This window comes from Podarcis gaigeae, assembly GCF_964106915.1.
Source record: "Podarcis gaigeae genome assembly, chromosome: 1".
NCBI classification, from domain to species: domain Eukaryota; kingdom Metazoa; phylum Chordata; class Lepidosauria; order Squamata; family Lacertidae; genus Podarcis; species Podarcis gaigeae.
The window spans coordinates 85,178,625-85,196,956 of NC_139678.1; the positions used below are offsets into that span (position 1 = coordinate 85,178,625).

The 18,332-nt window shown below is 46.8% G+C and overlaps 2 protein-coding genes across 8 annotated transcripts in view; both read right to left on the minus strand.

Annotated features, from left to right (window-relative positions):
* Positions 1-765: 765 nt before the first annotated feature.
* On the minus strand, positions 766-12,307 carry SPEGNB (SPEG neighbor). Of its 2 annotated transcripts, none has more exons than XM_083727716.1 (5): positions 12,164-12,307; positions 7,028-7,161; positions 3,457-3,764; positions 2,334-2,475; positions 766-1,407 (listed from the first exon to the last, which is right to left on the minus strand). In XM_083727716.1, exons 2-5 carry the CDS (start codon positions 7,159-7,161, stop codon positions 1,269-1,271), a joined length of 723 nt encoding a protein of 240 aa, XP_083583842.1. In that variant the 5' UTR covers positions 12,164-12,307; the 3' UTR covers positions 766-1,268. The 2 variants fall into 2 exon arrangements, with proteins under 2 accessions (XP_083583842.1, XP_083583841.1); XM_083727715.1 differs by lacking the exon at positions 12,164-12,307 and adding an exon at positions 7,849-7,959.
* A 1,857-nt stretch (positions 12,308-14,164) lies between these two features.
* SPEG (striated muscle enriched protein kinase) overlaps positions 14,165-18,332 on the minus strand; it is a 99,531-nt gene continuing 95,363 nt past the window's right edge. For all 6 annotated transcript variants that reach the window (XM_083726504.1, XM_083726505.1, XM_083726509.1 and 3 more), the window contains 3 exons: positions 18,195-18,270; positions 17,745-17,894; positions 14,165-16,178 (listed from right to left, as the gene is read on the minus strand). In XM_083726504.1, coding sequence (XP_083582630.1) covers positions 15,974-16,178; positions 17,745-17,894; positions 18,195-18,270 — 431 coding nt within the window. In that variant the 3' untranslated portion in view covers positions 14,165-15,973. The remainder of the gene's footprint in view (positions 16,179-17,744; positions 17,895-18,194; positions 18,271-18,332) is intronic.

Sequence of the window (18,332 nt, forward strand, 5' to 3'; positions counted from 1 at the left end):
AATCCTGGTTCCAGAACTTACTCAGAAGAACTACATTTCAGGAAACACAATGTGAGAGGAGAAGAGACCAAACTGTTCAGTTCAGCCAGGTACCCAGAATGAAGACCCCCGAGCTAATGTTCTCTGCAGGGAAAGGTTGAAAAGATTACTGGATGTCATCCAAGCAACGATACAAATATGGAACAGGAACACAAGTAGTCTTTTGTACCTGAAGCTGGGTGATTACATGGTCCTGGGAGAGAGGAAGGACTTTGTGGGATAAGATTATTATTTCTTTTTTTAGCAGGACCCATTAGGGGACCAGATAGACTCACGGGGCCTTCTAGTCTGCAGCAATCCTAGGAATCATCTGCACTTCCATTTGTGCTAAAGCATAGGCCTGTGATTTCCAGGCCTGTGTCGGAGCAGGGGTTTTTTGTCTGGCCCCTCTGTTTACCACTGAACTGGAGCAAACTGCATGGATTGCTGTTTGTTCGGATTTAGCAGTAAACATGGTTTTCCTGGGGAAAGTGGTGGGACAAACTAAAACCCCATTCAGACCCAGACCTAGAAATTACAAACCAGTGCCTAGATAACGTGGGACAGACAAAAGTTTGGATGAGCCCCTATTCTCTGAACCAACAGAACCTTCTCGTTGACTTTAGGTTTTATCTGAGAAAGAAAAAAAGCTAGAAACTCTTCCCACACTCCACCTTTGCAGCACACAAATGAGATTTCCAGGATTTTAATTTCCTGCTGATAAATTGCATGTAGCACACACAAGTCCTCTGTACAACCAGCTGGTTTTATTTAGTTCAAATAGCAATAAAACAGGTCAGGAAGAATCTGGAGGCTTCTGGGATGGTTCACAATCTCTGAAGTGCTGGGGGAAAGTGGGTCCTGCCGGTGGGAGGACTGCACAGCCCCTTCTGCGTCCTTGGAGTGGAGGCATTTCAGCGATGGCTGCACAAAGTGATTAGCCTGCAAGGAGATGGCACCCACCTGCCCAAGAAATGGATTCAGCCCTGGGGCACAGTGGGGAACTCTTGCCAGGAAAGGTATGGCAGAATGGCATTGGTGAGAGCCAAAGGGGCAATGAGAGAAGGACTCCCTATTGCATCTTAGGGGGGACAGGACAGGATATCCCTACAGCGCCATTGCAGGGCTTAATTTGCTTTCCCCAGCCTTCTCTCCAGGACAATGGCCCTGGACCATACTTTGAAATGACAGAGAGTTTATTTTTTTTGGGGGGGGGGGAACTGTACAGGAGGCAGGGGGGAGGCAGGAGCTCAGATCACATCAAGGCGTGCAAAAGACTGGTCCATGCCCAGGCTGTTCTCCACAAAGACCTCGTACTTCCCAGCATCCGCCGGCGACACCTTTTTGATGGTGAGAGTTGTTGAGTCACTGCCGATGTTATAGTATATGCTGCAGGGAAGGGAAAGGTGGAAATCTCAAGTCAGGGCCCTTAGAGATACAAAGCAGAAGCTGCTAAACTGACCCATGGACCGCTGGCAGTCCATCAGTTCCATTTGGGTGAGGCTGACTAACTGAGCTGCAGAACCAGCAAACATACGGCCTTGCACTTGATTTATTTTATTTTATTTTTGACAATGGAGGTCAAGGCTGTTTTAACTTGGGCTGGAATTATCAAAAAGAAGACTCTGGCCCAGGGCCCATGATTTTTATACTGTATTATGGCACTGCAACAGTCTACTAATTCCATCCCCATAACAAAATACTAATTAAAAGCACCTTTCTTGATGGCCTGACCTAAAGTCTGTTTTTAAAATGCAGTGCTGGCTTTGAGAATGGTACCAATGCTGCAGGGGGGGGGGGGAATTGCTGAGGGGCTGCAAAACTGAAGAATTTCAGAATGACTGCAATTACAGATGCTGATCTTTCTCTCACTTCCTCCCCATTAACTACTAGGCAAGGAAGCCCCTGATCTTGATGCTTTTAGCTCTGCCAGGTCAGTTCCATCCTGGTCCAATACAAATGAGTGCACAGGAATCAACAGGACTTGTGTTAAAAGAAGAAATCACACTTATCCTGACTCAACACACGTGTCCTTTGATTCTTACACATTAAGGTCCTCTGTAATAACCAGAAGAACTATGTGCTTCCTTCTTTCTTTCTTTCTTTCAAAAAGGAAAGCTTATGTTATCGCTTTCCCCATGCAAGAATTCAAGCTATTGCATCAGCTCTGTTGATTTGAACATGAACTAGTAGTGCTTATGGAATCAGGAAAGAAAGGGGTGGGGGACCTGGTTCTCGGGCTCCCCTTGCTGCCCACCTGCCCAAGCAGTGTTGGTGCTATGAGGTTTATTACACCAGTGGTGAATTTCACTCACCGATCGTCCTCTTCAATATCCTCGCCATCCTTGGCCCAGCCAACATCTGGTGCGGGCTCCCCACTGATGTGGGCTGTCAGGTTGACTGTGCTACCTTTCTTGGCTTTTGTGCTGTCTGGGCCCTTCTGAATCTTGGCAGGCACTGCAGAGGGAGAGAGCAGGTGAGATCAGAGCAAGGGCCCTTGCTTAGCCATCTTTTGCCAAGGGGACGGGCAGCAGAATCCTCTGCTAGGGCATGAGGACCTAATGCTGGGGCTGCGAGTTTTGTTATGGTGCTGTGTCTTGTTCCAGGTGTTCTAGAATTTTTGTCTGATGGCCACAGAATATCTTCCAGTTATTTACTTGGCAAACCCTGTTGCACCATAGGTATACTTGGGCAAACGAGGTAAATAAATTCCTACAAAGGAGCTCTCCAGGTACCAGCTTCACTGTAGAACAGAAGTTGAGAGTCAGAACAATTTCTTGTTATGCAGGTTTTTGCATACTGTGCAGGGATATAGACTTTGTAGTTTCCCCAGCTGCTGTGTAGGGGTTTAGGGATTGGGGGGGGAGCAGTACACGTTCGTTTGCAGGGATTAGATTCATTGAATAATCACACACAAAAAGCAACCCCTATTTCTGACTAACGCATCTCCTTCCAACCCATTCCTAGAGGCAGTAGGTGTTGTGAAAGGAGGCTGCCCTCTTGGGTCCCAGTCTCGGGGATCAGCCTCCTTTCCTGATGACTGACTAAACTATCCTGAGTTGCCATCAGAGGGTTCCCCCTGCCTTTCTTCTCTTCCTTCAGGTCTGGCATCATAGCTAGGTAGGGCCACGATGAGATCTAGAAGGGAGGAAGAAGGCTACGTCTTGGCAGAGGCATGGCTAAAGTTAGAAGGGGCTTGGCTTTTTCTACGCAAGACACAAGGCTATGAATAGAAATGGGCAGGGAATGGGGGGGGGGGCGATGACTTGAAGAAGCAGAGCAGAGAGTGCTATTACCTTCCCCTCCTGAGATGTGCCAAATTGAGATCTCCCCGCAATGAGGAACTTTGCAAGAATGGCTTGGTTTCCCAGGGGATGTGTGTGGCTAAGTTTAGAAGGGGTGTGTGGCTATGTAAGGAAGGGAGGCAGGCCGTATTACCTTCCACGAGGAGACGTGCTGAGTCGAAGCACTCTCCAAAGGGGTTCTTCACGGAGATGGTGTACTTGCCCAGGTCAGGAAGGCCAGCATCACGGACCACCAAGGCGACGATGTCTGGGTCCTCAAAGACATAGCGGTACTTGGGCCCGTCCTTGAGTTCCGCACCATCTTTGGACCAGCGGATGAAGGGGTCGGGGAAGGCACTGATGCGACACTCCAGCTTGGCTGCGCTCCCCTCGATCAGCATCACGTCTGTGAGGTTCTTCAGCACCCGTGGGGGGCCCTTCTCCTTCATTTCCTTGCGGGACCTGGTAGTGGAGAGGAAGGGGTTAAGCAGCAGGCCTTTAAGGCTCCTCTTGGAGCTCCTCTCCCCCATGAATGAGGTGGCAAAGTGCTCTGCCTCTAATGGTACCCAGGGCCAAACCAGACAGAGATCAGCAGCTGCCAGCTGTGACACAACTGGGCAGCCTGGAAGGAGCAACCAACCACCTGCCTGCCAACCACTCAGAACCACATGTTATCAAGCTGCAGCTAATCAACAATATTATGATAGTAAATGCTCTGTGGCTAAATGGATAGAATCTGATTGACTGGGGAAATGGGACATTCTAGCAGAATTCTTCTTACTCAATCCCTCTTCTCCTCAACTCCACAGAATTGATAAAAACAAGTAAATCAGTGAGGAAAACATAGTCATTGGCTTATATTTTGATGTTGGAGTTACCTCCTTAAACTGAATAGCTGCTGCACCCTTTTTGTGCCAATAGTTCCAAGGCAAATGAGAGTGGTGAGCAAGAGTGGTGGGAGTTTTGGGTGCTTCCAAGGCTGTCGCTATTTTGCACACAAGAGTCAACTGCGTGCCAGAAAATTCAGATTGTGCAATTGATGTGGGTTTAGCTCTCTGGTGCAACAAACCCACTTCCAATAAAATAAAACCAGGTTATTATTATTATTGTTAGGGAAGTGACAAGAAAACATACTAGAAAGCATGGGATAACAATTCCTTGATATGGCATCATGTAACCTCCCTGCAAACAAATAAAAACGAATGCTAAATAAACAGCAAATGCCATATAAGCTGCTCACAATCTTTGTGCAACCAAATCCGAATGAATCCTCAATGAAGAGGTTGCTAGTAGTTCAGAAACTAGATTGAATGGAGGAGCTGAGGTGTGAACCTGATTTTCTTGCACAAAGATCACCTGGTGGTTAGACTATGGCTGTGTACTCATTACCATTTACTCTGGCTCCAGTGCGCCCCCACTGCTGGTGTTTGAAGCCCTCAGCACACGATGTTAGCCACAATTCATGCCTATCCTGTAGTTTCTGGAGAAATTCTGCTGTTGGATGCATTTTCCCTCAAACCATTTTCCATCCAATTTGCAAGCATAAGCCAAGGTTAAGATGAGGTACTAACATGCGAGACACCCATTGGCATGCACAGATGACTGCTTCGTTGAATCAGAGTTTGGTGCTGGAGGGTGGGTGTGTTGCAGACGCAGGAAAACCAAAGAGGTGATGGACATCAGGTGAAGGCATCCATGCACACTCTCTGGTGTGTACAGCAGTGTGCAGGAGTGGCTTGAAACGCAGCAAGGGGAAATGACTTCACTGCATTTGAAGGTGCTAATGCTTATGCCTGATCTTTATTGAGGTGATTTGTTTGTGGCGGTAGCTATATGGCAATGGGCATTCATCCTGATTTACTTTGGAGGGGTGTGTGCGTCTTTCTGTTAACAATACACTAAGCCCACACTTTGCAGTGTACTTCCTAACCAAAAAAGACCGTTATTTAAAAAAGTGGATATGTTGTGCTACAGCAACATAGCACTGTCATGGTGCAAGCTTCTGTATGTGCCTCAGTCCTTCCTGCAAGATGCTGACTGTCTTGAGGCCACCTGAGTCAGGGCTCATCCAGACTTCCTTTTGTGCTATGTTTCTAGTCACATGTATGTGCTTTAAACCTCCATATCTGAGCCCCCCCTTTTTACTGTGGTTGTTCCCCTGTGAAAACCTGCTCTTTAGCACTAAATTGGAGCAAACAGCAATCCATAGAAACTCTGAATTGCTGTTTGTTCTAATTCAGCATTAAAGAGCAGGTTTTCTTGGGGAAAGTGGGGGAGGGGGGCAAACCCCCCACAACCACTCTCACATATGGGGTTTTAAAATGTGGACATGTGCCTAGAAAGCAGAGGGCAAAAGGTAAGTGTAGATGAGCCCTAAATGTGCCGCCAGGAGTGCTACATTATAAGTATTTCAGTTAAATGGGAGAGCAAGGGAGAAGCAAATGAAGCAAGGCATCCGTCCACCTTCTTTCCATCTCCAAAGTTCCCCTTCCCCATGAAAGTTTTGGAATCTTTATGCAGCCAAACTTCCCAATTCCAAACAACGTTTTGGGCTGTAATAAGAATGGCAGAGTCCAAACCTGCAGTTCTCACATGTGCCGGAGTTTTGTTTTCCCCATCATTGCTACATGCCTAAAGCCAGTCCTCTGTTGCCTTGTCTTCCAGATCAGCTGCTGCCTCCCCAAAGTCTCTGGCCGCTTCTCTCACCTCCTCCTTGGTTTTTGCCCTTCTCGCTCATCCATTTCATGACTCCCGTCTCTTGCACCCTCTTCCACTGCACAACTATATTCTGGAACCACCACAGCTTCTCAAAATACTGCTCAGGTTGTCCTTTGTCTTCATGAGCACACTCTAACCCTTACAGTATTTATTTGCTTTATTACCCAGCGCCCAGGGATGAGCCACACAGCAAATTAAAAACACAATATTGAAAGCAGTTTAAAACAAATTAGAGTCACAAGAATAGGGTGGGTTGTCAGAAGCACAGAGAGACAGATAAATATTCAAAGGTCAAGGTAAAGAGGTGTATTTTCAGAATGCGATGAAGGTGCTGGGCACACCTCTGTGGAGTGGGAACTCTAAAATTTAAGGATGCCCCACATAGAAAATGTCCTCTTCCAGGCCACCACCCCTTGAACTTCTGAGGACCAGTGGAACAACCAAGGGAGCTCCCTCTGATGATCAGGGCTCATTAACCCTTCCACTTGTGCTGTGCCAAGTTTTCCGCTTGCCTTGCTCCTTTTTGATGGAAAAGCTGCTCTTAAGTGATATATTGGAACAAATGGCAATCGGGGGGAAACCCAGCAGCAGTGGGGGGGGGGTGAGCAGAAGAACAAGAGGAAGTGTGAATAGTGTGTGGAGATGGGGTGGAGATGTTATGGGTCTGAGCCCTCTGCACAGCCATACCACATACTACTGGAGACATAATCAGTCTTGATGTTCAGTTCTACAAGCTCTCCTGCTCTCAACACTACTGGACACTACTACTACTACTACTACTACTACTACTACTACTAATAATAATAATACTTGGATTTTTAACCCATCCTTTACCATAGGGTGGGTTGCAACAATATGAACATGCAAGATGAAAACCGGTTAAAACGATTTACCACCAGAAGAGCAGGGTGGACCCATTCTTGGGTGTCAAAAGCAGGGACAAAAGAGGTGCATTTTCAGCCCAGCCCTGATAACGCTCCCATCCTCCCACCTGCTATCCCCCTCACCTGTGCCCACGATAGGAAGCCTGGATGCGGATGGCAGCATTCTGCACCTGAGGGTCATTTATGTCCAGGGAAAATCCTGCAGGGGGAGGGGCTGCACCACCTGCTGCTGGTTTCTTGGGTGCAGCTTTTGACATCTGTGGGGAGATGGAGGGGTAGCAGGTTCAATAATGGGGGTGGGGGTGAGAGGGAGAGAAACAGGCTCCTACATAGCACAGAGTCCAACCCTCTTCCTTCCTGCTTCCACCCAACGCCAGTACCGCTCTAACATGAGGCTCACATCAACCATCTCAAGAGGACCCATTGCTGTCTTGCTCCATGTATACAACTGCAAAGACACCTCAGTGAGTGTCATCTTCACTCTTCTGGGGCAAATCAGTCCAGACCCACTTAAGTGGGATGAGAGTAAAGTTGTGCTTTCGCCCACACCCTCATTATTATATCTCCAGTTTTAGACACACCCTGGTAAGGGTCATAGCATAGAGTTGGAAGAGATCATGACAGTCATCTAGTCCAACCCCTGCAATGAAGAGATCTTTTGCCCAATGTGGGGCTCAAACTCATGACTCTGAGATTAAGAGTCTCATGCTCTACCAACTGAGCCATGGAAGAGGTCCAGTTGGTGAGCAGCTGAGCCGTTCTGTTTTGATCCATGTCTTTCATGGAAGGCTAAGGCACCTCAGATAAGGAGAGTTAAGAGGCAGCTCTCCCAATCCCCAAGGCATGTCCCGAGGTAGGGTGTTGTTGGAGCATGTGGTAGGGCTGGGACAGGGCATGAGTTCTCAGGGGCCCCCTTCTCTGCTGATGAGCTTGAGCTCTCTTACCGTAGACAGCACCAATGCAGCTCCGCTGTGTTGGAAAAGGCCACAGGCCCCTCATCCCACCCAAATTTATATCTCTGCAGGGGAGAAGCCAGGTCTGCCCATGCCCACAGCTGCATTCCTGCCCTGACGTCTCCTTCTTTGGCTGGGGGGGGGGGCGTCCCCCCTGCCCAGACGGGAATCCTGGGCGCTCCCTTATATAGCCTGTTGCCAGCTACCTGTGAGAATTGGGGCTGCACTGATTGCAGCCCGGTGCTGTGTAATCACATTGACCAGCCCAGAGGGACCCAGATGGAGCAGCTGCAACCATTCCTGCCCTCTGGCTGAGAGACAGAGTGGCAGGGCGAGGCTCCGCTGTCTGGGCTGTTCCCAATGCACACGCTGCCTTAGGAGGACTGGAAGGGATGAGAACAGTTTGGAGTAGCAAGCAACAGGATCAGAGGATATCCCAAGAGTTGGGAAGAGCTGGAGTTTTGCTCGTATGAGCGGATATTGTATTGTCACTACAAGCTGCTCAAGTGGATCATCCACAGTCGTCACAATGAACCCCTCAAAATACCCTCATCCATGGAGGAACAAATCTATCCGTTTTAGTTTCCTCAGTTCCTCATTTCCACCATCTTAAATTCAGTTTGCCACGTTTTCTGTATCAGTTCGTGAATTTGCCCTCGCAAAAAATCCAACGGCATTTTAACGCCTGATTCATTTCCAATTTTGGCTAACATACAATTTTTCGCTATTGTGTTTTATATGTCATTTTTCACTAATATGTGCATTTTTCTTTACACTATCCCTGAGTATATGCATATTTATACTTTCTCCTAATTGGTGGCATTTTTGTACACCACTTTTGGGTGGAGAACCTCACCACAAAGTTCAGGGAAAGATGGCTGTGTTTCGTTTTGTACATTGTAACAGGAAATGCAAATTAAATAGGTTTGTCTTAAAATGCAAACAGAAGCAAAATTCTCCCCTATGCCTATGACACCAGCCAGTAGTTCACCTAATGCTGCACACATCTCCAAATCATATAATAAGGAGTGAAATTAAGCAGACTACATATGGATTCACACAGAAAAGTAGGAGTGTCCACCAAAAGCAGTTATGTCCGTTGTTGGTGAACACACTCCCCAATATCTCCTGTGGAATTCTCCAGCAAAACGTTTTACCTCAGGCATGACTATCACTTTTTGATGAAATGGACTATAGTCCATGAATACTTATGCCAAAATAAAGCTCTTAATCCTGAAAATGCCCCTGGATTCGGTTGCTTTTTGCTGAGACGGATGTACCTATTTATGTATACCTCTGACACACAGTTGTCCTACATAGTATGGAAGATATTTAGCACTTTTTTAAACGGAAGAAAAGGGGGCCTGTGAAAAGAGAATAACGGGGGGAAGTCACCTGTTTGATTTCTGCATTTCCGGTGGTAGTTACTGGCATAGGATCAAGGCCAAGGACAACTTGGAAGCCCTGGTTGTGCTGAAGCAGTTATGTGACTGTACAGTACAGCAGGAGATGCCAGTGTGGTGCTTGCCAATGCACAGGTGCCCACAGAGGCCTTCCGTGGCACTGCAGGATCCTCCTCCCCACTGAAATTAGGTTAGGAAGAAGCTTTCCATTGTCTTGGTTGTGGTGTGTGTGTGTGTGGTGCCCAAGACACTTGCTTTTCTTCTTTTATCTAAATATTTTTTTATTAAGTTTTACATAATACATTTCAATTTAAACATATCATTCACCTTCTCCAGCTTGCAAATGTGTCCACAGGCCCCAGAATGCTGGCTGACTCTACTGTACAGAAATCTTTATGGATTTATTCAATCCACATTCCAAATAGACCCATTTGACCATGAGGTCCTGGAGCAGTTTAACTGCACTGACATGCTCAGGAGTAGAGAGAATGCTGATTAGCCTTGTTATCCATCTTCGTTTCATTTCTAAATGGAAAGGTAGGATATGCTATTAATTTAAATTAAAAGGTGGCACTGGTTATTATTTTTTCAACCAATAAAATAATAACGTCCCAAGAAATTGCTGCCCACTTGTTTTGCAGCAGGGACAATGATGTCATCTCATGGGGCTCTAATCCATACCCATTTTCTATTTGCCAATCCTGTGTGTGCCAAATAAATAAGCTTTTCCCATTCCGAGAGAAACCCACCAAATGAGCTGAGCGGAGAAAGAGGTGGGTCACACTGATTAGCATACATGACTGAGGGTTAAAAGGCCATTTCAATTTTTTTGGGGGGGATAGATTCCCTTTATTATGCTATCAAAAGGACACAAAATAGTGAGCTAGCTTATGAGTCCACCAGAAGTACTCATCTTCAAGCTAGACTCTGAGCAAAAGTTGTTTTTTTTTGGGGGGGGGGGATAGGAGGAGAAAAGGCAGACTTGGTATTGCAACCATAATCAGTTGGTAGAGCATGAGACTCTTAATCTCAGGGTCGCGTGTTTAAGCCCCACGTTGGGCAAAAGATTCCTGCATTGCAGGGGGTTGAACTAGATGACCCTCATGCTCCCTTCCAACTCTATGATTCTATGTCTGCTTTGGCCAATTATTCATTTTTGTTGTATAATCTTGAAGAGTTGTGGCTATGGTGGTTATCATGAAGAGCTCCTGTAGTTCAGAATTTATCACTACACCACGGAAAGTCTCAATGCTATTAAAATGTTAGTTTATTAAAATTTTAGTTTATTAAAATACAAGTTTGACGTGCAAGACAGGAAATCTGTTTCCCTTGTTGTAGATATTGATCCTCCCTGTAGCTTCTTTTTAAAATGTTTAATTTCCTTGTTAACATGGGTTATATTATGTCCTGATTAGATCTGATCTTTAATTAAATGTTTTTTTAAAAAAACACACACACGCAAAACCCTGTTTATTTCAAGGTTCTTATAAAGGGTTCCATCATCATAGCATGTTTTCCACATTGCCTTTTTCTGAACATTGCTGCCTTGCTTTGGAGTTTAGGATTTATTTAACTTCTGCTATAGAGCTGCAGATCTCCTCTGTGCCTGGTTTCAAGCCTGGGAGAGTTTCTTCCATACCATTTCTGTGCAGCTACTTCTGTTTATTTCAATTGTACAATTGGCTGCCAAAGGTGGATGTGCTTTGAACCACAGCCCAGTTGTCCGTACAGCCCAGCTGTCCTGATAGGGAAAGTAGGTTGAATTGAATGTGGATTATCCAGAGCAGGAGCACAGTTGTATAAACCCAAATATTCTGCTCAGTTATTATTACTATTATTATTATTGTTGATGATGATGCCACATTTCTTATTTACTTAGCGCCATCAATAAGTGGGGTACAGAGTCCAGGTCAGGGCCCCAACTATGATCTGTGCATAACTCAAGCACTGCTAGGAGTTGTTTCTTTTTGTTTTCCAATGTATTTCTTATCAGTAAAATGATAACATGGAGGATGAGTAACCGGGGAAAGACCATCCATTGTCAAGAGGCATGGTCAGAGTTCAAGGACACATTCCAGCCAGACAAGAAAGATGAGGTGAGTGGCCTAAGGGGAGTGGCCTGAGGAGGGGCAGATAGGGAGACCTGAAGGATTGCATTCAACCCCCAGACAGCTGGCCAATGCCATCAAGAAAGTGATAGTCTTTAAGGTGCCACAAGACTGCAACAGACTCGCATGGCCACGTCTTTGGACTGCCGATTGGCTACAATATCTGATTGATTATGCATTTTCCTTCATGTTTAACCTGATAAAAGAATTTGGATTATGCTTTAGGACTTGTATTCTAGTCTCACAGCTTCTGCATAGCTTCTTTGGTACTCACTAGTATGATGTCTGGTTTAAAAGAGAAACCTGAAGGACGTACAGTAGTAGCTCAAGCGTCCCTGAGGAGTTAGTGAGGTGTCAAGTGCACTACAGTTTCCAGAATGGCCTCCATCCCGGAATGTGAGAGAATGTTCTAACAGCAGCAACCTGGGCTTGGGAGAAGTACCTCCAATTTCTTATCCCAGTAGTTTGGGGTCTCTCTCTCTCTCTCTCTCTCTCTCTCTCTCTCTCTCTCTGAGTGTGTGTCTGTCTCTCTCTCTCACACACACAGGTTGTTGCGAGGAAACGAGCAAGCAGTTCTGACCTCAGTACTGCAACATACATTACAACAGAACCCAGGAAGTTGCCTTATACAGAGTCAGACCACTGGTCAGCCTATGTAACTCAGGATTCTCTGTGCTGACCAGCAGCGGTTATGGCTCTCCAGGGTTTCAGGCAGGAGTCTTTTCCAGCCCTACACCTCCCTGCTTCCCTGGCAGTAAAAAATAAATAAATGCAATAATGAATTAAAGAACTTACAAATGTGCTGCCCTTTCAGCAAACTCTGAATCAGCTGCCTGAGAGGAAGTTTCGCTCGGCCTACTAGTACAGCCATCCCTGACTCTAGCACTGGTGAGTGAGTCAGTGAAAACTGAAGGCGTCGATCCCCCCCCCCCTTTGCCAGGGAGGGGACTTTATCGATCTTTTAGGGCAGTGCCTATTCAGGAAGAGTAGAAGCTGCAGACAGATGTGTCAGGGATAGGTGGGGAAAATGGCGCCCCTCATATTGTTGTTGTTGGATGTGGGAGCTGGAGGCCAATTGGTCAGGAGTGGTGGGAGTTGTAGTCCAGCAATATCTGGGAGGGAGGGAGAGAGAGAGAGAGAGAGAGAGAGAGAGAGAGAGAGCCTTCTCCTTTTCTTTAGAGAAAGGAGTGGAGATAATTAACTGGATGAGGGTTGAGGTTTTTTATATATTTACACACACACACTCCTTTCTCCAAAGAAAAGGAGAAGGGGCTCTTTATCTACTCCCACTCCCTTGTGAACAGCTAAGAAGGAAGGCTTTGGAAAAGCCCCTTGCAAAGTTGAGCACTGCTGAAGTGCTTCAGGAGAGAATTGTTAATGCTTCTTTTCCTGCCCATGCTGGGGAGGAGGGCGTTAAGGTTAAGCAGCGCTTTGCTGATGCTTCATCTCGGATGATTGATATCCCTTCACTCCTTGTTTATTTTAAAATATGGCTTCTGGTAAGTACTAGATCAGATGCAAAGTGTGTGTTTTGTGTGGCAGACTGGAAGCTTGTCTGCTCAGCACCAGACATTAAAATATAAATTGTACCGTGGAATAAGGCATGTCTTAGGATGTGTACACACTCCCACAACCTTAGTGGCAGTAAGGTTGCCTCTCACTTTGAGTGAAAGATGCGACTGGCAGTGAGACAAGATTGCCCAGGGGATTGTAGGATGGATGTCTTTTAGGAAGGTGCCTCTCATATTTAGGTTGAGGTCACCTCCTCGGATTGCTTCCCCTTCGGAGGAAGAGAGGAATTTGTTTAGTGCTTTCTGTTTGAACTCCAGTTGTTTTGTGTTTGGGGCATATATGGAGCCAATTGTCAATTTAGTTTTGCCATCTAGTACCCCTTTAGCAAAAATGAATCTGCCATTTTTGTCTTTTAGCACTGTTGTGTCTTGGAAATTTAGGTCTCTACTAAGTATTATGGCTATTCTGCGGGCCTTTCCTGAGCGAGGTGCCACCCATGACTGAAGTGGGATTTGCTCAGGAGTTTGCTTCCTTTGGTGGGGGGTTCTGTATTTCCTGTAGGAAGGTATTGTGTGGCTTCATGGTGTTTACATACGTTTAGTTACACACTAAATTACACATTTAGTGTAATTGCTTTTAAGCTAGCCATTTGGTATGTTTACTTTTTAGGATGATTCCCTACCAACCCATTTGGGTTGTCCTGTGTCTCTCACCTTATATTGTCTATCGAACCTAGGGTGTTGTGATGACATATAGTGTGGTGGGTGGGGTTAGAGTTAGGGGTGGGCTGAAGATTGGGGGGTAGGTTATAGAAAGCAGCATACATGCAGTTATATAGGTGTTTGGGGTTGCTTGGACCATTTGGCTCCCAGCCAGTTGGTCCAGCGTCTCAGCTGGCATGGAGCTCCTTCTTTGAAAACAGGCCGTCTTCCCTTTCGCTTGCAATAGGAGTGGGTCAGTGAGACGGTGTCAAGTGCCTTTGTGGCGCTTGTGTTGGGCATAGGTTTTTAAACAATGTTGTCAGTATTGTTAACAACATTATTGATTTGTTGGGGTATTAGGATAGGGATGTGAATATTGGCATGCTTCTTAAAGAGTGCTACAGTGCTATAACACTAATTTTAAAAATAAAAGGGGGAAAATATTTCTAGTCACCTCCATTTTAGCAATGTGCTTTCCCCCCTAATTATACACTTCCAATCTTCACTTCTGGTCCAAAACAAACATGAAACACTTTCATAGCAATCATGGGCGATCACACTTTAATGAAGAAGTGCTTAGCGCTAAATAAATAACTGATTTTTATTTTATTTTTTTAAGAATCACTCAGGTTTCTTCTTCAAATGGCCACTTAGGTGAATTAGATCTTTCCTCCCCCTCCCCCACCCAGCAGCTCTGTCACACCCACTAGTGTGGATGGAACATAGCAGGATGAACATACAGAAAAGTGCAATATCCCTGATAGTGTGCAAAGTTCAACTGCAATTCCTCTTGTACCTTACAGTGGAAGAGCAATGATTTATTAGCGCTAGGAAGCCACCCATCTGGAAGCAGTCCTGGTTTGCTTTGCTTGCTCCATGCCACAGGGAAACGAGCATCTTCACAATCAAAACACACTGGGGCATGGGATGAAAAGACTGAGATGGGGAACCATGGTCATGGATTCATACAGCCAAGGTGGGGGTGGTTAGGTAGGTCTGCTTCATTTGGTAGGTCTGCTTTCAACTCTGCGCCAGTGGTATATTCTCTTCATTCCCTACCCATACGAAATCCAGGTTTGTCCTTCCTGGGTTGCCCTAAGGAGCAGCTGTGAAAACTTGTAGACTCTCAGTTTCAAAATGGCCTCCACCCTTCTCAGTGGGGTATGTCAGGTCTGGTTTGCTATGGACACTACACAGGTCAAGAGCAGAGAAACAAACGGCCACTACCCCCACCCCAAGACTTAGAACCCACCCTGTTGTCCTCTTCAACCCACCCACCACCAGAGGCTATGTAAGGTCACATGTGCCTGACTGCAAAAGGAGAAGGTGCCTATGTTTGGAGGACCTCTGCTTGTCTCTGTGCCATCGTGAGTGATCTGTAGGTGCCAGAAGGGGCTATGGCAAAAGAGCACTGAAAGAGAGGAGGGTTCATGTAGGCAAATGTATGAAGGGGTGGTGTATCTGAAGCATGTCCTTGATTCAGAAAGGCATGCAGGGAGAGAAGGCATCTATCTTCTGCACTGGTTCTGAAGCTTAAGGTAGGGCTGGGCTGCATGTATCCGTGTCAGAAAAACACAAGGAAGGCAGCAGCAAAGAAGAGGCATTATGGGATGGTAGGGGTATGTAAACAGGGAAAAACTGGTGGGTGCCTCACATGACTGGATTCTTCTGGATACCCAAGCAGAGGTGAGTGGAGAGGAACCCCAGGGAAAGTACCATCAGCACCTCCACTCCCAGCCCCTGCCTTGGGGACCAGAAACATCCATTATACTCCCTATGCGGCATATGTTGGCTATACAGGTGGGGGATTGGAGTTTTCCATTGCTGAAATGCCTTCTCTGCAATACTTCGGGGTTGATCCTTCTTTTCTTCTTCCCAGCTCAACTTGGCATGTAAGGAAGAGATGCCCCATTGCACAGTGGCTGAAGCCGGCATGTTTTGCATCTGCTGTTAAGTCAATGGGAGCGCTTGGTTGCACCTGACCTACGCAGGGTACACACGCAGCCCTTGAGGCACAATACAGGAAGGGCCCTTTGCATCCCCATGGGGAGGAGTTTATTTAGACAAGGAAACGTCAAGGCTTTCTCCTCCCCCCTTGACCTTGGCCTGGGAACAGCATGGCTTCATGGCCCACTGCGCTTCATACCTCCCTGAATCCAACCCCATGGCAGTGAATCTTGTCAATCTGCCATTTTCGGCCCCCAGACTCCCTCTCTCTGGGCCAGGCTACCTCCAGGACTGGTAGGTAGAGCAAAGAACAGCGGCCAGTGCTGACGACTCTTCTTGATCCATGAGGTATATCAACAAGTCCCACCCTGGCTGGCTGGGTGGGTGCTTGGCCTATCACGCCCCCTGCTGGAATGTTCTGTGGCTCCTCCGGCAGGGCAGGCGGCTAGGGCATGTGGCTGCTGGCGCCATGGTAGGAGCGCAGTAAGACCTTGTGCTTGGTGGCCACCTCGTTGCGCTGCCGCTGGTGCTCCACCAAGAACTCTTTCAGGCGGCTGGTGGTGAAGGTGAGGGTCTGCCGACGCAGCTTCATCAGGTAGGCGTCCTGGAGCCAAGGGTTGGCAAAGCAGTCCTTGAGAGCTGGGCGGCTCCTGCAAGGCCAAGGGATATTAGGATGAGGCTGCCTTTTCCCTCCCCAGCCCTCCCCAGACCCAGAAGAACAAGGAGGAAGTAGGAACATGACTGGAGGAATGAGCTGTGGACAACATATAGGAAGCTGCCTTATCCTGAGCTGGGCCATTGCTTTATCTAGCTCAGGAGCAGCAGCCCTTCCCAGCCCTACCTGGACACTCAGGTGACTGAACTTGGGAGTTTTTGTGGGCTAACCAGCCTCATATAGGCAATGTGCTTAAGTCTAATTAATGTCTTACGGGATTAAGATCATAGAGTAAGCTGTTCTGCCAGGTTTAGCTCACCTTGGGAGGAACTGGGCATTCAAGCCTTTGTTCTCCTTCAGTCCACCTGAGAAGAGGCTAACCTGGTTGCTCCAGCTTAGCTGAATCGCTCGCACAAGCCACTCTTGACTTCTACCTATACTAATAATTTAGGAACCATCACCACTATAATGAAGCTAAGTTTTACTGCCTGTGCAGTTTTCTGAAGCACATGAATCTGACCATTGAAGAGTTTATATGTAAACCATTTTTAACATACCAAATGTGGTCTTTTTCTATGTTAGGGGAAGAGGGAAACTTTGGAACTCTCTTTAAAGGATGCACATTTTAAAGGTCTAACAGCCTATCTTGGCACGCCTTAATTTGCTGCGTGTTTTGTGATTTTAAATCTCTGCTGGGGTTCTCTTACTTGCCTCAAACCTGGATCTTGACAACCAGGAATTCTCCCTTTTGTACCTATATTTCCTTAAGCCAATGGTTTTTGCATGCAGAACATAAGCACGAGCTCCATCACTGGGCAACAGTCCTTCCCCAAACATGGCCACACCCAGACTTTGTAGCAGAAAAGTTGGGGACTGAGGACATAGCTCAAGACTCCTAGAACAGCCCATTCTCACCAGGAGTCCTGCATACCTGGGAGTATGCCATGTTGAGCACAGTGGAATTTACTTCCAGGCACACATGCCTAGGGTTGCATGGTCAGTTTGCTTTAGAGACTGAGCACAGTCCTACCTAGCTTCCTCTGGTTTGGAATTACAGGTCCTAGTATTGTTAGTCCAGAGGGACTGCAACTCCCACCATCCCTGACCACTGGCCATTTAGGCTAGGGCTGATGGGAGCTGAAGTCAAAGGACATTTATAGGGCCAGATGTCCCCCATCCCTGGTACAAACGCTTTAAACATCAAGGGTGATGGTGATCTCAGGGATGCTGGACTCAGACTGCATTCTGCTACTTCTGAAAAGATCTACTCTGGAATTTCTCAACCTCAGCAGCTCATTGAGCTCTCAGGACTTTATTTCTGAACTCCCGACTAATCCAATACTAAGCAGTACCTGCTTTTTTGACACAGGGGCTATGACTGTAGCACCATTCCCATGGCTCAAATGCCACCAGAGAGAGAAACCTCCGTAATCTGAGTCTTGCCTTGACGCTCCCCCAGATTCTAGGTCTGTCTGTTCCACTGCTCTTTACGAAGGCAACTTTTCCTCGCCACCCATCCCATGGCGTTGCCTCCAAGGCCTTTCACCCTTCTTTCACTCACCATGGATGGGCAGAAAGAACCTTGCGGATGAAGAGTGCAGCACTCTGGGAGACGTTGGGGTACAACTTGAAGGCATCATAACGCCCTGCCAGGATCCTGCTCTCTACTTCCAAGGGATCCGTCTCAAAGAATGGGGAGCGTCCGCTGAGCCTGACAAGCAAAATAGAAGATAAAAGTTCAGGGCACACACATGCACAATATCACTCGTCCGTCAAACCAGCACTCCCAGCTTCAAGGGAGGAACAGCACCTCCACGGGGAACAGAGGTACCAATCTGAAGTTCTTATGGAGAAGTTTTTATGGTGCAGGCAGGAGTCTAGGATAATCCTGTCCTTTAAGTGAATCTGGTCAGGTGAGTCAGAAAAGAAGGCTCTGGACATCCATTTCTAATTCCACCTCTTCTCCCCTGCTTGTCAGATTCCCACGTTCGCCCTCTTCAGCCATACTTACATGATGTATATGAGGACTCCCAAGCCCCAGATGTCAGCTGCCGAACCAATGGGATCCCCCTTCACCATTTCTGGAGCTGCAAAGGAAACAGTGAAGGATCATCTCTTTCCCTGCACAGAGGTGCACCACTTTACCCTG